The sequence below is a fragment of the Lampetra fluviatilis genome, chromosome 11 (genome assembly GCF_964198595.1).
Source record: "Lampetra fluviatilis chromosome 11, kcLamFluv1.1, whole genome shotgun sequence".
Taxonomy (NCBI): Eukaryota; Metazoa; Chordata; class Hyperoartia; order Petromyzontiformes; family Petromyzontidae; genus Lampetra; species Lampetra fluviatilis.
Window position 1 is genome coordinate 4,919,121 of NC_136285.1, and position 23,237 is coordinate 4,942,357.

The 23,237-nt window shown below is 43.7% G+C and overlaps 1 protein-coding gene across 4 annotated transcripts in view; it reads left to right on the forward strand.

Annotated features, from left to right (window-relative positions):
- Nucleotides 1–23,237, forward strand: part of LOC144934738 (SLIT-ROBO Rho GTPase-activating protein 1-like) — a 212,778-nt gene that overhangs the window by 178,902 nt on the left and 10,639 nt on the right. For all 4 annotated transcript variants that reach the window (XM_078860826.1, XM_078860828.1, XM_078860827.1 and 1 more), the window contains exons 13-20: nt 490–550; nt 2,240–2,317; nt 3,674–3,808; nt 7,782–7,887; nt 9,735–9,962; nt 11,287–11,366; nt 17,248–17,428; nt 21,905–22,054. In XM_078860826.1, coding sequence (XP_078716952.1) covers nt 490–550; nt 2,240–2,317; nt 3,674–3,808; nt 7,782–7,887; nt 9,735–9,962; nt 11,287–11,366; nt 17,248–17,428; nt 21,905–22,054 — 1,019 coding nt within the window. The remainder of the gene's footprint in view (nt 1–489; nt 551–2,239; nt 2,318–3,673; nt 3,809–7,781; nt 7,888–9,734; nt 9,963–11,286; nt 11,367–17,247; nt 17,429–21,904; nt 22,055–23,237) is intronic.

A 23,237-nucleotide genomic window follows, 5' to 3' on the forward strand; every position in this document is an offset into this window, starting at 1 on the left:
AGTAAGGGAGACATACTCATGCGATACATGGGTATGTATGCATGTGTCTAATGCATATGGTGTTCATAATGGTATTATCCATTATTAAAGAGTTATATTTAGACAGCAGTGGGAACTCCTTTGCCAAAAGGTTGGCAACAGTATTATTATTTATAGACGTAATCATTTTCTTTTACTGAAAAGTTATAAGGTTATTTTTCACAGATGTCCAGTAAGGGGTAGGTTAGAAACAATAACAGCCCAGATGATGGTAAAAAAAGACATGGGACTCAAACATTGATACGATCTGTTTCGCCAGCATCGCGGTGGACACGGGGAGGTTCGTAAAGATGAAACTCGTGCAATAGACTCTTCGTGGCACCAAAGTGTGTACAAATGCCTGCATTGAGCTGTCGCTCAAACTGCTGCCTAATTACAGTTTTACGAGATTCGATGCCGTTGTGCACACCCGCTGCTACGATTTTGCTGATTGCCTTGTTGACGCTGCAGGACACTGGACAGGTCATCCCCTTGGTGGTGGAGAGCTGCGTTCGGTTCATCAACCTCTATGGTGAGACCGTGTGAATGCAGCGTCAACGCTGAACACAAATAAATTCCTCCACCAAATGTTAGTCGCACTCATCCCTGGTGACGGTACTCCACCACATTACCGTCATGGGATTTAGTCTCTCAAAGTGGTACTTGTTAATAAAACTTGGAAAGGTAGATGGTCTGAGTTATTGCCCAAGCGGTATATTAACTCGGGGCCTTCCATTTGCAAGTTAGACACTGCCGCAGTGCTGCCTATGCAAATTCAAGTTTCAAGTTTCATTCATTAGGTATAGCCCTGTGAGCCATTCGGCTCTTGAATCGGGTGCAACCGCAACAAACAAAAAAACAAAAACATGAACAAGAAAACATCTTAAAGTGACTATGTGCAAACAGAAAATCCAAGAAAAGACAGCAAAATACTTTGGCTTGTCAATTTCCCCCGTATATGTCATACTGATTGCTCAAAATTAATTTAAATGTTTTTATTGGGCTAAATCTAATGGCTATTAAGGCTTTCGCTGCTGTGTTTATCGGTATGTTCCCCCCCTCCGGGGCTTCCTTCCAAAAGGGACGCGTTTGCTCTGTAGGATCTCGCCTGGTTTAAGTAACACCACACCTGGCCGTATGCGTGGCCGCATCATCAAATAATGGGTCCCATCTGTAGCCGCGTAGGCATTTCACTTGCCTTGAAGTCTCGACACTTGCCAATTGAAAAATTGGCAAGGAGCCGGAAATGTGTTTTTAGCAATTTCAAGTAAATCGTGGAAGGAGTTACTATAGCAAGCCATCAACTTCAAAATACACAATTAACTAAACTAGTGAGAATTATTTCATTTTATTATGTTTTATTTTTATTATTTTATTACTTCCCTTCTACGTGACTTTACCGAAAGAACCAAGAAGATGAATCCCTGCAGTCACGAAAGCTTTAAATCGAAATAAAACTATAAACGTGAATATATTACCAAAATGCATATTAGAAGGGGATCCAGGCAAGGTGACACACTCTTACTACAGTTAAAACTAATTAACTAAAACCTTTTTTTACCAGATAAATTCCACTGAGCACACAAATCATATCTCAATCAAGTGCCTTATCACGTGGAAATGTATAGCAACCAAATACTCTAAAACGCATGTTCCTCTCACTGCAAGAGTTGATGGCTGGTGATCGAGTTTAGTGGCAGCCAGTGGAGGGAATCTTCCCTGAGAGGCTGAGAGGATGACCACAGAGATGGAGCGATGAGATAAGCTCATGTACAAGGGGGGTGGGAGCTGGTAATGATGTGGGGCAACCTTTATCTGTCAGTGGATAGATCGTGCCTGACATTAGTAACGATGAAAAACATTTAAGTACTGTAGGTGTTTTAATTCATGATGTTTGTGTTGATATGTGGAAATCTGAAAAATCCAGAGCACTCTGGAGAGAAATCATACTCCCCAAATTTGACACCCATGGACTTCCGGATGTTTCCACAGTTAAAGAACCACATTGCACATCAACGGAACTATCCGTAAAAATAGGACATCATTTAGCTAAATCGCCGCTTTCTAAATCAAGCCATGGACTTTTTAAATTCCCCTTTGTTGTGTGTTTGCGTCTTGCTCGCATTCGTGGAACACGGCGGAGGCTCCACGAGTGGAGTGATTTTTGGAATGGTTTCAAACTCATCACGCCTCCCATATCTCCTTGTGTTTTCCATCACAGGCCTTCAGCACCAGGGGATTTTCCGTGTCTCAGGCTCACAGGTGGAGGTCAATGACATCAAGAATGCGTTTGAAAGGGGTAAGTTAGCTACCTCTGTGTGCTTTCATAACAAAAAAAATCCGCTTTGTATGTTCTGGTTTGCAGAGGTTCTCAGATCAGTTTTTTCACTTTTTTACCTAAGGGAAAATCACGTAGCAATGTTTTGTTTTATAACAGTCTATATCCACACTTGATATTCCGATGAAATAACCATTATAAATTATTATTTTATTCCTGTATTGGTATTGGCCATGGAAAGAAATGGATCGTGTTCCAGTTTTTTCCGCATCAGACGGTACCAATTTCTGCTGTGGACCAATTTTTGGCTCCTTTCCCAAACTGCTCCCTTGGTTTCAGAAGCAAAGGGGATCCCACAGAGGCAGTACATCAAGTAGGGTTCTGACATTCTTTCTCTCTCTCTGCATGAGGTTTTTTTGTTTCTCAGGAAACCCAGACCGCTTCTTGAGTTGTTATAATAAACACGGAAAAGGAATTGGCCAAACGTCCAACATCAAAACCCTTCTCAAGTCAAGGATATTAGGTTTTATGCAGAGTATTTTTTTTTATTTACCTGGTTGTCATATCATAATACTTAATTGTAAAACACATTATTATTATTATCATTGTCTTGGTTGTGAAACGTTCTTGCATACATTCCTGATCAGACTTGTTTCCACCCTGCCTAATAAAGTTAATTCGAAATGATTGGTCATTGATTATTATTGGGTCAGGCCGCTGTAAGGATCTGGCCAAATTTACGTCGTTACTTTGCTCAAATGAACATGAAGCAGCATTCACCTCCGATGGCATCCCAGAGCCAGCGGTGGTAATTTTACGGTTACCATGACAGAAGTAGTATCTCCATGGTGACGACCACTGTATACTCTCTGCAAAATGAGTACGGATTTAATCAACCCCCGGAGGGAACGTGGGCTAAATCAACCCTGGACTGGGATTTGAATTCCCGACCTGAATGGGTCAAATGTATTAAGCAGTGACAACAACTTCTATGAGATGATAATGTGTGTGTGGTATGTGAGGAACGGTGGCATAGTGGTTAGAACAACTGCGTTTCAAACCTGGCAATCCAAGTTCGATTCCTGCTCATGACCAAAAACAGTGACAATTATCAGAACCAGTCTTAAGCCCTCCCCTTGGTCGACTCGGCCTCAAATAAGTACCTGATGCGATGTGTAACTATCGTCACTAGGAATACAAAGGCGGCTGGCCACCCACCCCCCCGTGTGCCGTGCCGGCCTTCACAGGTGCTCGCTAATAGCACTAGCCCCAACAGTCTGTTAACGCTATACAGCGGATAGGTGAGGCAGTTTGCGGATACATGGGAGTCGTCGTTTTTGTCCCGAGTGTGTTAAAGGAGGGTTTGGTTGTCGGTAGGCGAAGACCCTCTGGTGGAGGACGAGGACAGCCATGACATCAACTCGGTGGCTGGAGTTCTGAAGCTTTACTTCCGTGGCCTCGAGAATTCCCTCTTCCCCAAGGAGAAGTTCCACGACCTGGTCATGTGTGTCAGTGAGTCCCGCTTCGTTTGGCCAAAATCATTGTCATCGCTGTTATTTCCGTCACCGTCGTCATCATCACTCTCACCGTAATTCTGTCATCACAATCACTCAAATCATTGTCACCATCATCATTATTGTCATTGCAACATTTCTCTTTCTGCTCCTTCCCTCCCGTTGTCTCATTTTCCAAGCTCTCATGGCTTTGCTTAATTCAAGAAACGTGGGACAGACTCGTGCATCTCACCGTTGATGGTGCTGTTTGTTGCTGGCCGATAGCCGTTTTGGGCCCTCGGGCCTGCTGTGCTTAGCAACTGTGTTTGTCGTAACCATCGCCATCATGATCATAAACTACTTATTGAGATGCTCCGTAAAATATGTATCAAATGTCCCATTTATTACTTTTAACTGTATTATAATAGCTATGAATGAGGATGATATGCCAACTATTACTCTAAATGCCTCAATATTTCCAATGACATTACAGCATTGGAATATGTTTTATTCATTAACACACTGCTGTTATTACATTTGGTTTAAAACATTATATATATATCAAAAAAGTAATTTAAATCAGACAGGACAGCTCCTGAGTCCTTGTAGTTTGTTTTACTTGAACTGCAACAAAAATGCAATTTGCATTCGCCAATACAACAACATTACAAATTCTCTGACAGTTCTTAGCAAGGCAATAGCAGTCAATTGCATTGCACATGATCGTGTTTGTGTTATGCACGCAGTGAAAAACGTTTTAGTGGGCACTTTGGCCATCTCTCTTTGCTTGGATGCCCAGAGTATTTTCTTACGGTTGTCCACAGCATTACATTTTGGAAACCGCTCACAGAAATTGGAAAGTAATCACATCACATTCATATTGGAAAATGTTTTTCTGGAAGGGAGTTGCTAAGAAACGTGCACATCAACAGACCATGATGTTTGCCACGCGTATTACGTTCAGATTGCCCGTAATGCATGCCCTGCAAACGTGCAATGGTGGCCCAACATTGGCCCAACGCTCCCTATTTACTGGGTGACCGAGGTGCAATGTTTCACGACGTTGCTGCCCTGTTGCAAGTCACATGACGTGTTGCATAGAGATATTGTTTTTTTCCTCTTTTGCTTTCCCTGAAACAAAGTTTCATGGGGGGAAAAAAAGTTTAGTTTATGGATTTTGTGTCCACTGGAAAATGCTAGCTGACATTGGCCGGCAACTTGTGTTTCCTCCGGAGATCGCAACCACCACCATAAGACCTGACATGGTGCTCTGGTCCCGTTCGCTCAAGAAGGTCTTCATCATTGAGCTCACAGTACCCTGGGAGGACTCAGTAGATGAGGCTTATGAGCGAAAACATCTGCGCTATGCCGATCTAGCTGCCGAAGCACGGCATCATGGCTGGAACACAGAAGTCTGACCAGTGGAGGTGGGCTGCAGAGGTTTTGTGGCAACATCTACAACCAGACTGCTTAGAGACCTGGGAATTAAGGGCCAGAGCCAGCGTTCGGCAATCAGAGCTGTATCGGAGGCGGCAGAAGGCAGCAGTCAGTGGCTCTGGATAAAGAGGAAAGACCCCAGCTGGGCCCCAAAGTGAGAGGGCCAGGAGGTATGCAGTCAACAATGCTTGACTCAGGGAGGAGGACGCCCCTGCCATGCATAGTCCCATGGGATGTTGGCTATCAACAACAAGGCAACTCCTATGACTAATTGGGAATGGGACGCAAGCGTAGGATTGATCACCCTGTCGCTGGCCGCCTTTGGGGAGGGTGTATAGTATGAAAGGCCGAAACACCCTAGGAACCAAAGGTTCACTACTGACGATGCGCTCCCCAAATTTCACCAGGCTCACTGTTCATGAACTCTTGGAAGTGCTTGCACAATGGATAGTAACATCTCATCCTGTGTTCTTTGGAACCACTTATGAAAACAAAATTGAGGCAATTGTTCGAATGATATTTTCATAATGTTATTCACCTGTATTGTCTGCCACTGTATGTTTTACATTGTAAAAGTGTTTAATACAAGACAGGCGAGTGAAGTTTATGAGCTGTAGTTATTGCTTTTACCACTGCAAGCATGCACTTTGATTACCACAAGAAGCCAATATTATTGAATGTTACATCTCGAGAGGATTAAGAATGTTAGGAAACCTTTGCATGTGGAAGCGTGTTTCCCATTAAACTGTCGGTGAAATGAGTCGAATTCAATTTAATTTCCTGCTCCTGTGAGCATTTAGGTGGCACTTATCTCCTGTTTAAAACCCTGAGGCAGTGGAGGACATTCCACATTCCTGTGGCAGGGGATGAATCTATCCATAGGACAATCGTTGTTGAATTCCCCACAAACTGTAACCCCCTGACTGGGGTTTTGAATTCTGAAACCCTTCTTTGGTAGCGAACCTACTATTTTGCATATAAAAGCACTGTGAATTTCAATATCTTAAATAAAAATGCTCTCAGAATTCAACGTGCAGCTTTAGCACCTGAGAACAATTGGCACCAAAGACATTTTTAGGCCATACTTCGAGGGCGTTGTCGTTTATGTGTGTGTGCGCGAGCAGGAAAGTGGGGATGAATTGGTTAGCATTACTCCACTATGATTCCAACAAACATTGAATGATCCCCAGACATATACAATCACAGTGGAATTTGAGTATTTATTTAAACCTCTCTATGAGTCTCTGCGAGGCCAATTTCAGCATTGAATAGTACCTGGTATGCTGTGTAAGTGTAAGCTCTAAGGAGAAGACAAAGGTGAAACGGGGGTGGTTCTGACCACACCACCGTATTTTTTCTTTGGCACATGTCCTGACGGTTACTACAAGTTCCGACCGTGTCCGTCCACTGCTCGCCGAGCTGCATTGATTACCAGCTGCTGAACGAATATATTATGAGGTCGTACTCATTGCACACAAAGTGCTTGCCACAAAGGAACCACAACAGTTTGCTGATCTCGTCAAGGAGCATAAACCATCGCGTGAACTCCGGTCATCCTCGCAGCAGCGGCTTTTGGTGAGCCATCGAACAATAGACGGTCACTGCATCGTGTGCTTCTGCAGCCGTCTGGAATGCTCTTCCTTCTGACATAAGGAAACCACTGGAGCTATGAACTTTGAAATATAGTTCTAGATTTGAAGCTTTCGTGACTGCAAGGATTCATATTCTTAGGTTTTTTTTCGGTAAAGTCACGTAGGTAAAAATAAATAATAAAATTATTGAAATCATAATAGAAATAAAATAGCCCACTTCAGCATTTGTTTCGTGCTGTGGTTGTCCCACCTGATGACGGACGCTTGTGTTGCACCCGAAACGTCGTGATTTATTATTTTATGTCTATTATTATTTCTATCATTTTATTATTTATTTGTATTGTTACCTACATGACTTTACCGAAAAAACCTAAGAGTTTGAAATCTAGATTGAAAACGTATTTGTTTAGAACTGCGTGTTTAGTTTCTTGTCCTTCTCCCACACCTCCCATTAGCATGGTTGACTACGTACGATGCGAAATAAGTTCTAAATACATAATACATGCGTGCAATGCAGGCATTAGTAGATGATCACTGAAATCCCTTTTACGCTGGCACATCCTGCACATGCTCACGGTGTGGTTTTCCACTGGCTATTTCCCGAGCCAATTCAAGACATTTGAATCTGGCTCGGGGTCAAGCAGGGCCAGGGCTGGGGCTAGTTGACCAGTTGAGTGGCCGTGGCGTCAGTCGGTACAGATGAGGTGGCATCACCACCTGATCTGCACGTGTCTCAACTCGTCCATCTCATGGGATGTCAAGCGGCACGGCTCTGGTTCAACCTGGTGCCGTCTGCGCTGTGCCGGGCTGCTTTGTCACAGCCCCAGTGCGGCTTGATTGTGTAGCGGATAACAGATTTTTGACAGTGCGAGCACCCGCAGTCTGCAAAGGAGAACGACGGGGATCTTCTGTCTTCATGTGTAAGCGGTGCCTTTGTGCGTGGTGTGCGCTGCGTCCGCACAGAGATGGAGAACCTGTACGAGAGGGCCGCTCACATTCGCAAGATAATTCTCACTCTGCCTCGCTCCACCATCGTGGTGATGCGCTACCTCCTCGCGTTCCTCAACCAGTGAGTGCCAGCGGTCGTCGGGTTCACGCGTCCTAGCTCCAATTGTCAGAGGGTCCCACCGCTTTTCATTGTGTCCGATTTAAATAAATACAAATACTCTATTCAAACTTTACTTCAACTGGGCTATTTGCATGATGGGTTGTATACGTGTCGGTTAGTTGAAAAAAAATTCGCTTCAAGTGGGCACACAAACCACTGACTTTGCCATCGTCCCAAAGCTCTAGCATAACATAACCGGCAGGTAAATGCAAGACGTGTATGACTACTCTATAAAATATTGTGTCATCTGCATATTTCACTGTTACAAAAGGTCACGTGACATTATTCCTAAGATTGCCTGTCAACTTTATTTCCAACCTGTCAACATTATAGCCAAAAATTTCAGTCTGAAAAAAACTATTCAGAATTTTAAAAATATATATTTTAAATCCTAGCCAATACTACATGCCCGCTTGTTTTTCTTGGTGTCTGGATGGATTCATCGTGGTCAAATTACCACTTGCTGCCGGGATTATTTTATTACTCATAAGAATTTGTGCGTACATATGGAAGATATTCGAGGCAGTCAGTGCGGCGATTTCTGCCGGGAGAGTGATGAAATCTCTCGTTCTCCGTGACTAATCCTCGTGCTATGTTTCTCAGTCACAAACGGCACATTCTGTCCTCCCTTGATAGCGCCGAGTCTGTGATTTGTGCTGACAGCTTTTTGGATTAAAACAGTAGCAGGGCTGTTTTATTGAATCGACATTCTGCAGCCGTGTTCAGGAAAAAATTGGGGATGTCTGTTTTAAATGAATCCAGTAGCGTTTGTTAAATCCCCGCAATCAGTGTTTGCTTAAATAAAACCAAAATAAACCAAGTACAAAAACTGGATGCTACATTAATTAAAAGTTCAAACAAATATTTGTTTTAATGATGAATCATCTCCTTTTACAGTGCCATGATCCTACATGACACAGGAGCTGGGGTTGCATTCGTCCAAGCGAGAGGGGCATAGAGTGAATATGAAGAGATTGCCTTGGCAGTTTTGTACAAAAAAGTCTTGCAAACTCCCAACAAACTCACCACCTTAGTAAATAACACTACCTTTGTCATCCACATCGGCCATAATCAATCCGCCTCCACAGGTCATTTACAGACAATGGCACGCCGTAGTCTACGAGGGTTTTATCAGTGCACCACGAGACGGCAGTCAGAAACACCGAATTACAGTTCAACTGTTTGTGAGGTTTCAACTCGTACTCGAGGCAGGTGTTGGCACATCTTGTCACATCCTCACTGTGTGGTTTTCCGCTGGCTATTTGGCAAGCCGAGCCGAAACCGTGATACGCAGTGTCTGACTATCATTCAGTCAGCCTGGCTGCCTGCCCTCTCTGCTCCGAAGAAGGGTAACGTCAGCCCAATATGATATTTTAATCTGTTACACGGCAGCATTTACAACACCGGTGGTAAGGTTACTGTGTAGGTTTTTGACGGTTGTGCCGTACAGCTCCTCTCCGACATGTCTTCAGGTTGTGCTAGGTGTTGTTTCGGCACGATGTCCAACGTTTACACTCTGCACGCATGGAGCTTTTTCAGCAACTGAATTCAATTCCGTTCCTCCATTCCCGATGATTCTCCCAGTACATGGAGCGAAACGTCAGTCCGAAACATCAGATATCACGCCAAACAACACCCGGCACATCCCAGAAACACGTCGAAAATTTGGCGAGGTTTCTGGTTTTAGCGAGGGAACGACAGTTGCTGACGACGTTGATATCCAAAGACGCACTCCAAGACAACGATTCTTCAATCCCTCCTGCTCTCTTCCGCTCCTCTTATCTCCCACTCCCCGGCTACCCCGACAGCCTGTCGCAGTTCAGTGATGAGAACATGATGGACCCGTACAACCTGGCCATTTGCTTCGGGCCAACACTCATGCCCGTGCCCGAGGGACACGACCAGGTGTCCGTGCAGGCCCACGTCAATGAGGTGATCAAGACCATCATCATCCACCACGAGGGCATCTTTCCGGGGTCCAAGGAGCTGGAGGGGCCCATCTACGAGAAATGCATGACTGGCGAGGAGGAGTACTGGTGAGTGCCGCTCCTTTCGCGAGCATCACTGCCGCCACGTTCGGGACGGTTTATGCCCTTTTCCACTGACACCTCCGAGCCGAGCCGCTGCAATGCCTTCGTGGTATGGATTGTTTTCCACCGGCTATTTGCCGCGTCGAGCCAAAAGCCAAAGCACAATACGGCGGGCCTCACGAGACATTTGAATCTGGCTCGGGACAAAGCAGAGTCAGGGCTGATGGCGCTTTCTTTGCGTGTGGTGTCATTGAGTACACTGTGAGTACACAGCATCACAAAATATAATAGATTCTTCAGTCCAATTGCAACTCCCAATCGTAACAAGCAGTGAATGAATGAATGGCGTTACATTCTGCACGATGGCGCTCAATGATTATGATAGATTTAATATTTTTTCATCGAACTCGGAACCATTTCATAATAAAGGTTTTTGGGTTATTTATAAATGTGTCGTAACCCTCCACCACCCGACACGGCCAATCAGTAAAAAATGTGTCACTTTGACAAAAGACAAATAGTTCACTACTTTAGTCCACCGGCGTGTTGAAGAGTGGATCCACAACATTTACAATTTGAGTACGACGTTTATAAATAACGCAATATAACTCAAAAACTTTTATTATGAATAATACTGGTCGCGAAAGCCTACGTGTGAAACTCGGAACCATTTGTTACAAAAGGGCTCCTTGCCTTTAAACATTGGGCAATTTACCATCAGTAGTTCTAACTAAACCGACTTTTCTCATGAAACACTGAATGTTGAAACCAATCCAGAGTTTACTTTGACTAAACCAACGCTGCTAAAAAATAAAGATGCACTCCTAGAAGACCATGCGGTCGATGGGATGTGTATAAAAGTCTATATTATTTTACGTGGAAGAAGCATGATATTTGAAGGAAGCATTGTGTGCTTATTTATTTTGTTACCTAACCATGCCAGTTAATCGAATCATGGTGTACATGATAGAGGCTAAGTCCACACGATAAGCCACTTTGTTGAGCTATCATTTGTGGCCAGGTCACTTCTGAAAAAGAAGCTAATAGCTCAGTGGGCTTTACCTGTTAAGATAAACATTGTTTAGTTTTCGTATATTTTTAAAATTGATTTGTTTACTTTTCCTATACGTTTCAGTCATATCGTGTTTGTAACGTTTTACCCACCCCTTGCTGGACATCTGTGAAAAAGAGCTTTATAGCTCATCGGATTCCTCCAGTATAAATAAATATTCTGATTCGTTGCATGTCCTCACGATGCTGGTGGTGTAGTGCACCTTGGCACGATGAGATTGTTTGTGTTGCTCACGTTTCTCCCCTCCCTCGGCTCCAGCGACAGCCCCCACAGTGAGCCTGGCACGATGGAGGAGGCAGACCAGGACACGGGGACAGAGCCACACACCAGCGAGGATGGTGAGCAACGTGGGACATGTTCTACAGCTAAACCGCTTGCGATTAAAACACATTGTCAGTATGTCCTGCATTTAACATTGAACTTTTACTGCCAACACCTGTCCATGTCAGTTTATGAAGCAAGTATCCTCTGACATGCTTCTTAGTTCGAGCGTCGAGTTTGCGAATATTTTATTTATTTAGCCATGAAAAACTTCGCCGAGTGTGTTTTGCAGAAGGGTCCGGCTATGTTAAGCAGTGATTGGGCAATGGTGTTACGGCTTTTCCAATTAAGTAACCGTTTCGACATTCTTCAAATTTGGACCATGGTACTGGCATACGTGGCCTACTCTGTTTGTTTTCATGTACGCCGTGAAACAGCCAACGTGTATTTATACGGTCAATACACCTGTAGTTTAACACAGAGGCTTTCGCGACCAACATTATTCATAATAAAGGTTTTTGTAGCGTTAACCGGGGAGGCTGTGCAGCGCAAACTGCGAAGGTCTGCAAGAAGCGTCAAAAAAGCGCGAATATCTCATACCGATCACTTCTCATTTCACAGATGATATAAGAAAAAAATCGTAGAGCAAACTATGATAGATGTGCATTTATTCCCATATGTTGGGCTTGGTTATATTTAGAACAAAAAGTGTGGCTCTCCCAGGCTTGATAACATGAATCATACTTTGTGGAAATTCAGCACTGGCCATTCCAAGGTGAGACTGATCCCCAACATAGGCACGTGGAATTGCCTCATGTCTGCCGAGAGATACGAGCACTGCTTCATGCTCATTTGAGCTTTTGATGTGTTACATAATACTGCAATCGATTAATGCGGGTGAAAGGCCATCATTTAGGAATACTGTTGATTACTGGAGGGCTTTTTTTCTGTTACTCGGTCGCTATTATTAGGTAACTTTGCATATACCTATTTAAAATCTGGCCATTAGAAAGCACATTTTATAATGTAATTCTCATCATGCCCCATGGTGTTAAGGGCAGTCTCCAACCCTGATTAACGCTCTCTGGCCTCTTTGTTCATGTGCTATGACGAAAGGCCATGTTGTTTATGAGCGTGTTGAGTTGTTTGTTAATTGTGCTTTTACACCTCTGCCAAAACAGCATCGCCAAATAATTGGTTTTAATTATGAAAGATCATTCGCTTTGTAGTATATATTTGCATAATATTATAGAAACATAGCCACATGTTCTTGAGTTAAAAGCAAGATCTGGACAAGTAAATTAAAATAATTTCAGGGGATTAATGCGTATTGGATGTTATTAAGCGTTTTTCTACTCGTTATCAAAGCAAGCAGATATACTACAACCTTTGTATTAATTATAGTTTAAATTAAAAGCAACCATGCATTGTAATGGAAACTAAAGTAGTTTTTTTATTGGTCAGTAAACATTAACTGGACTTAATTGTTTGCAGATCTTTAGTCGTCGGTGAAGTATGAAAAACATTTACAGGAGGGGATCCTGCTATGGGGATGTTTGGCCAAACTCTAAGAATAACAAAGAGAACTTAGGCTTTTCTATAGCGCAATTCACACAAGGCCTCAATTCTCTTTACATAAAGCGTAAGTTATGGAGAAACCCTGTTGTAAAAACAGGTGAGTTTTAAGAGACGATTTCAAAAGTGTAGTAGACTTAGATTCCCTCATGGACCGAGGAAGGGAATTCCACAAAAATCTTCGTCTCCCATACCACAAGGTCTGGTATTTGCAATAATGAGTATACCAAAAATCAGCAGATCTAAGTTTTCGCAGTGGAATATAAAACTTTAACAGATCAGTGAAATATATAAAAGTCAATTCATTCAGTCCCTTAAATGTGAGAAGAAGGATGTTACAGTCTGAGAATAGGGTTTCTCCTTTTTTCTGGCAACAAAACAGGTGTTAAGATGTTAAAACACCGAACTGAAACCTTTTGCAAGGAATAATGTCTGCATTAACCACGATACTTGTGGTCAGAATGCAAACAAAAAACATACTCTGGTAATATATGCATTGTCTTTGAAACTGATTGAGACATATTTCTTTCGAGCCTAGTCTCAAACGGTGTTAGACCAGAGGACGCCAAAAGACCAGAGGACGCCAAAAGGTCTTTGGTCTTAAAGTCTATTCTATACTTTTCTAGGAGCCAGTGCAGGGAAGAAAGAATAGGCGTAATTTGATCCCGCGATTTTGATCTGAATAAAACCCAGGTAGGTGAGTTTTAAATATATTGTAGTCTATTTAGAGCATTATTAGATATGTCAGCAAGCAAGGCATTGCATTAATCCAACCTTGATTAAATAAAGGCATGCACCAGCCTCTCAGCATCAGGAAGGGGCAGCATAGATATTAGTTATGTTGCATAAGTGAATAAAAACTAGATTTTGGTAATTTTATGTACACGGGCCTCAAATGTCAAACTGGGGTCTAGGATAATACCCAGGTTTCTAACCTCAGAGGAATACTGAATTTCAGTCCCGTTTATGGCGATACAAAAACCAAACAATTTACGCACTCGATGTGGAGAGCCCAACAACATAATCTCTGTCTGATCACAATTTAATTTAAGAAAGCTTATAGGCGCATCCAAAACTTAAACTCGGTACGACAACAAGATAGTGCGGAAACTGCTGCTTTGGTATCAGAGTCTTAAGATAAATCTGTGAGTCATCAGCATAATAGTGAAAATAATTGAGGCCATGATGATGAAAACTTTGGTCAAGCGGCAACATATACAGGCTTGAACAACAGAGGCCCCAAAATGTTGTGAGCCCCAAGTAACCCCCGTGGACACTAAATCATTCACAGATGAACAGTCACCCATTGAATTAAACTGTTTGTTTTTGGGAGGAAACAGCAGTCCCCTGAGAAAGCCTAAACATACGATAAAATCCATAAGAGAGTTTTTTTTTTGGGATAGATCGCATAAATGTAAATGTGTTGTTAAACCCACCATCACCCAACACAGCCAATTAGCAAGGTTTGTTACTACACACACTGGAGTGTCGTAAGTTCTGCACACCGGTCTGCTGAACTATTAACACTTTCACATGTTTGGCTTACATGACAAACCTTACTAATAGGCTGTGTCAGGTGGTAGCGGGTTTAACGACACATTTATATTTACGCGATCTAACCCAAAAACCTATGGAAATGGATCATATTGGTCGCGAAAGCCTACGTGTTAAACATACGATAATATATCACCATTAGTCCACACACACATACTTGCTGTACTATTTGAAATAATATACATTACACTTGGCAATGTGGCTATAATCCGCCGTGTGCTGGTAGTAATTGCCTATCTTGTTTTATAGAGGCTGCATACTTCTTGTAAATGTGGCAGAGTTCTCAACTATAATTTATCAGACTGCAAATTCACATCCCACTCGAGGCTTAACTCAGCACATCGCTTTTTTTCAGTGCCATTAAAATCTCCCACTCTTGGTCGTGTGCCAACAATGGCTCATCCTGTGGAAAGACCGGCCCTTGAATCAGAATAATGTGGAACCTGCACCAATCAATGGCTCAGGGTCACAAATGAAAACAAGCAGAACATGACGACACTGACTTGTTTGTACCATGATAGACTTGTCACTGTGGAGCAGCGAGCTGTCTGTAGGAAGTCATCAACCTACTCCTGTTTTTGGCCTGTGGCAGCAACGCAATAGGAGCAAAGTAGGTGGAAGAAAGTCCCGATAAATACTGATTTAAAGTTGACGCAAAACTGGAGACCTTTGTAGTTTTGAGGCAAGCACGCTCGACCTCTAAGGTACCCGTTCGCTCTGTAAGGTCGCTCACAATAAATGCTGTTTGCCAAGACTCATCGCTCTTACCAATGGTCCTGCCGTTGATAGCAATATGCGGTGTCAGATCGCATCCATGGGCAATTTTTCACCGCTTCAGCGACACTCCGCATAGCAAAGCACACAGGTCTTCCATGCAGAGGGGAAAACCGCCTAATTCTTAACACCACTCACCATGCAGAATTGATTGTGCAATGAAACCCAATGTCTCGATAATTGTTGGCCCCAATATGTGCATGCATGATCAAAAGGATTAAGTTAGCATGTATTTTGTGCCCTTTATAAATCGGCCGTCTGCAGGATTTTGTGAATGTTATTTCAAGAATAACACTTGGTGCTTGCTGGCTCTGGAATGATCAGTGTCGGTGGATGATGAAAATTACGCGATCACGCTAAATGCATTTTGAAAGGATGTCATCTTAAATTTTTCACAAGTGCTTTGTAAAAATAATCCTCACTAATGGCCCTCCGGCAGCGGTAATGTGTTTAAAATTAAAGGGGCACATTGAATGCATTTATTAAGTTAACTTACGAAACAAAAACACACACAAAACAAGGGTTGCTACGGTTAAATCCTCAAAACGAACCAGCATTCGCAGGCAAACATCCTGAACTGTCTTAGCCCACTTGAAAAGCGCATTTGTGGGTTTGATAAAAAAAAAACATCTTCCGTGCTGTGCTGCAGAATGCATTTGATTGAGTCCAGTATAGTTTTTGTGAACTCCCGGACATTCAAAGTGGCCAGCAGATGACAGTACAACAAGGTGCAGAGGTGTGGACTCGAGTCATGTGACTTGGACTCGAGTCAGACTCGAGTCATGAATTTGATGACTTGCGACTCGACTTGGACTTGCATAACAATGACTTTGTCCCACCTATGAGATGTGGACTCGAGTCATGTGACTTGGACTCGAGTCAGACTCGAGTCATGAATTTGATGACTTGCGACTCGACTTGGACTTGCATAACAATGACTTTGTCCCACCTCTGACAAGGTGGTTTGTCAACCTGTCCTTGCAGATCTTTGAGCACTTGTTTTGTCTGGATACTCTGATGTCTGTCCTCACACCAAACCGCCAAATCTTCAATCGGCCCAATGTATGATTCTCATAAAAAATAGTCTTCAGACTCATTGATGTGTTCTCAGTTAAGAACATAACATTATTATCATCATATCAAGCATCTCCCGAATAATTATAACAATTATTATTATTATATTCAGGTATGTGTTGAACTAGAAAATACGTTAATGCAGAAACATCCTCACTGGGCATCAAGGCTATGTTCAGTAGAATCCTGCATTGGTATGATTCTATTTAAAGAGCGGTTTGTATGCGTGAAGAAGTCGGTGTACCTGGAGAAAGCCAATTCAAACGAGGGTAACATACTCAAAGGTCCATATAGACAGCTTGACAGAGCCACTTATTTGAATGGCATCGCATGGCCACCATACAACTCAGTGTTTTGAGGAGTTTTACAAATACGTGTGAGCCACAATTTACGAGCGCACATCTCCATCAGTGGCCCCGAGTCAGCGGCAGTTATTCCACATTCGCATGGTGGGGGCCAGTCTCCTCACAGAATGAACGCTGTTCACATCACGCAAAGTAGATGCTGCGGAAAATAAGACAGACCCCAAACTTTTGCACAGCGTCAGTAAAATCACGCAAATATGGTCATACACATGCACACATCTACTCCATTATATATTTTTTTTCAGTAACACTGCCTTTAAAGAAAAATATAAACATGTGACGTTTTAGGGCCACTGCCTGGAACATCACCTACTTAATTCCTTTTAAGGCTACTGTTATTAGATGCTTAAGAGATACACCCCATCCTCTTTGCTTTAAAATACAGAGGGGAAAAAAGTGTCTCTTATAATCCCAAGAATTTGAGAAATATTTTAAAAACTATGGAGAAAACGATTCCACCCATGAACCGAACCGAACTCGGAAGCATCCAATTGTAAGTCCACAAGTCGAGCGTTGTACCCACAGTGCCGCCTTGCTCTACATGACCGACTCTCGAGCGCGTTGACCGCGCGTGTGTGTGTGCGTGTGTGCGCGCGCGCCCATGCTCTGCCCGCAGAGTGTGAACCCATCGAGGCGGTCGCCAAGTACGACTACACGGGCCGCTCGGCGCGCGAGCTCAGCTTCAAGAAGGGCGCGTCGCTGCTCCTCTACCACCGCGCCTCTGACGACTGGTGGGAGGGGCGGCACAACGGCGCGGACGGCCTCGTGCCGCACCAGTACATCGTGGTGCAGGACGCGTGAGTGCAGCGCCCGGCCCGAAACCCCTCGCAGTGCAGAGCAACCCACCCCCTCCACCCCCACCTACCGAGGCAGCTGCCCACGCTTTTACCAGCTGGGGGTTGTGCTCCCCTAGCAAATGGTTCCCCGTTGGTTATTGATTCGGTCACGGATTGATGGCGTGCCGCCGTGGTGTAAATGGTTAGCACGCCAGGCTTGCGTCCAGAGGTCGCCGGTTCGATCTCTTAGCACACAAATTTGAAGCAATGGGCTCGTTTCTTAAATTATCTCCACCTCTGTGCCTGCCAAGCAGTATTAATGGGGATACCATAGTAGTTCAGAAGGTCTTGTATGGTGGGGTTAAAGGTGGATACTCCAGCCTCTTCCGAGACATCTGACTAGTGTGGATAAGTAGATCACAAGTGTCCTCCAAATTGGCTCTCTCTTTAGCTCTCTCTAGTAGAGGAGCTTCTGCTAACAGTGGCACGAGCAAGATATTGCAGCCCTGCACCTTTGCCTTTTGCCTTTTCAGAGATAGGTTCTGCGAACTATGTCCCCTATTTCTCAATGGACAAAATAGTTCTCCTGCACTATAATTATATTAAATCCCCACAACTGCTGGCTCCTGTCTCAGTCGTGAATATTCAGCATTTATGTCACCTCGATGAAGGGATAAAAATACGAAATCTAAAACACCAAGATTTTTATCCTATTTTTAGAAGGTATCTGCAGATGCTGAGGGTGCCCGGACACCCATAACACCCCTTGGTTCTACCGTGCCACCGAGCCACCCCATCTCGCCCATGCACCACTCTCTCTACACACATCTCTTCTCAAGCCAACTCGCTGAATTCGCTCGCCCTGTGTTATCCGCTCACCCTGTCTGTTCACTTGTCCTGCCAACTCATTCTGTGTCGTTACCACCACCCCCTGATGTATACACTCGCCATGTATGTTACCTCGTAAGCCCATTTGGCAATCCGATGCTGGATGAGGCGCCCTCCACGCACCTTGGGGGTTGTTTGACCATACTTCACCTTGCTGGTCAGTGGCTGGTTAAAGACAAGCAGCATAGATTTTGGAATGTGGGTGGAGTACAATTTGTTTTAATTTGCTGCACTGCCCTCTGATGACAATGTAGCCCTTGCATTTATATACACAATATATCCAATCCCTCATATTATCCCTGTGCCTTGCCGTGTACAAGGCACCAAGTTACTGCCTTGTTTCGGCCACTCATTAACAATGTTTTCCTTGTTTCCCGACCACATATCACTACTATCTTGCCTGCCCACCGCATATTTAAACACTTAATCTGTTACACACTGCCGTGATGGATTGTGGATAATGAAATAATCAACAGATGAGGGTCTGATTTACCGGGTAAAAACAAAACAATCGTTTTAATTCATTGGCCTGTTGAGCCAAAGCCTATTTTTTTCATAATTAATGTTTTAAAGCGTTGAAACTCCAGACCAGTTTGGGCCACACTCTGCTGATGAGACTCAGAATGTCTAAACCAATTTACAGCGTGCAAAATACATCGTTATCTACTCGACAAATTAACTCGTATACTTCTTCTTGCTCACTCTGCGTATATATATACTACTGTACTGTCTCCTAAAGCCAACATTTACGACATTACCCTCTTACCCTGTCCCATCCACCCAGCCCATCTAATGCACTCGCCCTCCCTCGCCCATGCATCTTTGGAGAGGAGGGAAGAGGTTAAGGTTGTGTGCAAGAAAAAAAACTGATGCCATTTGGAAATAGAGACAAATGGAAGGTCAACTAGAGAAAGGAAAGAGAGGCAGATTAAATGAATGCGGTGCAACATTGGACACCGTATGGGAATGGGAGCAGGGAAGTGTTTGGAGAGAGGGTTGGGGCAGAGAGGCTTGTGTTCAAGGGACGATCGGTGAGCAGGGGAGAGAGACATTATTGAGAGTCGACCGACTTGAACCCACTGACCTCATGGGACTCGTGTGCAATTTGGAGCTCATCCCGGTCCAATCGAGCACTTGCAGCACGTGTTGGCCTGTGTTCACGCTGTCGTGAATCAAAGCCAGTGCCACCATTAACTCTCTCATGGTGCGTCACCTAAACTAAAACTACATCAAACTATTCTTTTTTATTTGCCAGGTAAGGCCCACTGATATATTTCGCTCTTTTTCAGAAGTGACCTGGCTATCACAAATGATAGCTCAACGAAGTGAAAATGTATAGCAGCCAAATATTCTGGACGCACGTTCAACATTCTAAATGTGGATGGAAAAACCAGAGGACCCAAAGAAAAATCCAAGGGACCACGGGGAGAACATAACGACTCTAAATATGCAAATGTCAGGGTCGGGATTGAACCCATGACCTCCTGTATACTAGGCAAGGGAGTTAACATCTCGCCACCGTGGCACCCTCAGCCCTATATCAGCAATTGCCATGTTTCCCCATCTACCATACCTATACTTTCTAACAGGCAGAGATGTAGTATTTGAGTAGGTTTCAGTGTTTAATTAATGCTCTATGATCATGCCTATCGGTTTTCGCAAGATACTTTATTTTTGTTCCTTGGCCAAAAATATATATCGCGCAAGAAATTGGCCAAATACCGCAGCAGGACATCATCCTGGTTATGGAAAGGTTACAGCAAGGTTATGGCACTCAACTAATACAATCTGTAGATTGATCATGTAAAAGCTGCTCATTGTTTTGTATAGCAAACGTTGCCTCTTTGGTAAATTAAATGAGCACTCATTTGTGGAGAGTCAGCCGTGGTTGTCAACAGCGGGTCATTTCGCCCTCACCATCGGAAAGTGGAATTTCTTCCTCCGGCTTGGGGTTGTAAATAGAGACGATAGTCATCGCCCCACGCTCGTGTGAGCGAGGAGACAGTCTTGACTTTGACTTGGCTCTACCAGCTGATGAATCAGGCAGGCAAGTAGATGTCGCATATTCAAAGCAACGCCGGCTCAGGAATCATATTCCACTTGATGTCTATCAAAGCCCAAAAGGCTAAAGATATATTCGCATGCTGTGCAAAATCCCATAGCTTGCAGAGCCAAATTTAAAGGGGACCTCCAACTCCACACATTTATGCAGCTGCAGCTCAGTGTTGATGCACAAGGGGGAAAAAACAACAGACGAGAATTTCGAAAACCCTTTTTTTAGCTTGTTTAAATTATTTGTTAAGGATTCGGTTACAAAGATTTAAACGTCTTTTCTCTCTCTCTCTCTCACAAAAAAGGGCATTTAAAGTTTTTTGGGCATGGCAGTGCCAATCCTGAGCGTGCGTTCCGTTGTTTTGGCCAGCTGGAATGATGTTGATGCTTTGCTATGTACGGTCCGCTGCATGTTATGTTTAATTTGTCCGACTCAATCGCAGTTATTCTGTACACATTTAATCGGTACTCGGATGTTAATCGGGCTTGAGCCTGGGTTACTGCTTGGATGGACGACCACCATACTTAACGGGTTCTGCAAGCTGCTGCAAGGCAGCGTTGTCAGCAGAGGGCAGTACAGCAGCGTTTTTGCTTGACAGTATTTTTTGTTCTCGACTCCCATCTGCCGTGTACCCAAAGTGGCCTGTGTACTAAGTGTCCCGCACACCACAATGCAATGCGCTCCAGATTGTTTTGACCAACTTCACGTGTACTCTATTCCCTCGTTATTCGTGAGGGATACGTTCCGGAGATGCATGTGAACAGCACATTTCGTGGATAATGATATTGGCTTAAGAAAACCTGTCTTTTAAAAAATGAATTACCTTAAATAAATACATAAGCTATTAAATGCGTGAAAATTATGATAACACAAAAAATTATGATTCTGCACATCATCACTTTATCTCACCACTTTCTTTCTCTCTCTCGATGCAGCTGTCGTGTAGCATTCCATATGCGAACTGCAGATAGCCAAAATAGTGGATATCACGTTGGTGAATAACGTGGAAATTCTGTACACCGTATGAACACGTTATATGACAGGGTTTGTGGTACTTGTAACTTCCCTGCACCATTAGTGATCAAAAATTTACTATTTTAATTGCCCGTATGTACTTTGTATATAATAATTGACTCGATACATTAATCAATTACGCTGCCTTGAAAGAAAAAAATATATAATCGGCGACGTTTCCGGCAGTGGCAAAAGCTTTTTATTATTTTCCTGTGCACCACTTCCAACGCAGCATCGCCAAATGATTTGTAAATAAGTAACGGTCCACACAAATGTTGCTATTTTTATACATATTAATCCTTCAAGTTTGGTATGTAATTACACATTCATTACACCCGAAGGAAATTATGTCGGTGAACGTGTCCCTGCCATAGGAATATGGAATTTCCACCACTAACTCAGGACCACTTTGCCGCAACTCTCTTTTGAGTGAGGATAATTTAAAAAAAACTCATTTTTGTGTTGTAAATCTCCGTGAAGCAATGTGTTTACAGCGTGCAGGATAATTCACTAGATTTATTTTGTCACCGTTGCTGTTGCAGGGACGACACTTTTTCCGATAGCCTGAGCCAGAAGGCGGACAGCGAGGCGAGCAGCGGGGTGCTCCTGGACGATAAGGTCTCCTCCAAGAACGACGTCGGCTCCCCCACGGAGCGGCTCGCCGAGCTGTGCGTGGGCCACATGGGCGGCAGGTTCGTCCCTCCCCCGCCCCCCACCCCCTCTGTGCCAGATGTTGCTTACTCAACCCCGTGGAATTGCAGCAGTTCCCACATCCCGTCCCAATCAATTGGTCGGCCGTTATGGTTTGTGCCACATGGTCATGTCCTTTGCAGTTAAACACAATAAAAAAATACATTTTGGCAAACGTTTTGTTTCAGTTTCGTTGTCCAGTTGATTCACGGTGATATCGCAGATGAAATCAATCTCTTGGAAATATCGGGAGAATCTGCTGGCTCTAATGACTAATGCAGCAACACTCACATCTTTTGATGGCCCAGAGCCAGTGGTGAAAATGTATCTTTTCTGCAGTGGGGGCTGCCAATATTTGAGTAGCATCCATGATTAGAATAAAATAAGTTTTCAGTCAGTAAGTCAATCAGCCCAGTCACAAATGACTGTGGAAAAATACAGAGTAATTGGGCCTTTAACTCAATGGCTTTCATCTTAATTTAGCTCCTAAATATGTAAAATGTATATCTATTTTGGATGATTGACATGCTGTTAACCGCATTTTATAACACGCAAAAGAACGCTTCTATCATTGGTGGCACGTGGTTCCAGTTTACAAATGCCTCCTCGGGTTTTCTCATCTCATTTGACACGTGTTGGTGAATTGATGATTGGAATGTGAAAGCAACAGATAATACTCCATAGGTGGGTACCCAGCAGAGCGGTCCTCGTGGGGAATCTGCTTGGATTGAATGAGCCCATCTGGTAGAGAAAGTGCTGATGAAGCCTTCACTTTACAGCCAGTTGATTAATGCATCTGTTCCTATCACTGAGATGGTGAAGCATTAGATGGCACTTGAAGCACCCCTAATATAGAGCCACAAGCCACCGGTGGCTTCCAGGGTAAGAGGCCTCCTGAAGTGGCTCCATACGTTATGTTGCAGTGTCATCTTGCAGAGAGCCATTCTCCTACAGGACAAGATGCTCTTTCAGTATTAGACGGTCACTGCATTGCGCACTTTCAGATGCGCTTCTGCGGCCGTCTGGAATGCTCTTCCTTCTGATATTAGGAAGCCACTGGAGCTATGCACTTGTAAATCTAGATTGAAAACGAATTTCTTGAGAATTGCTTCTTGTGTTTAGTTTGCTGTCCTTCCCCCTCGCCTCCAATTAGCACGGTTGGCTATGTACGGTGCAAAAGAAGTT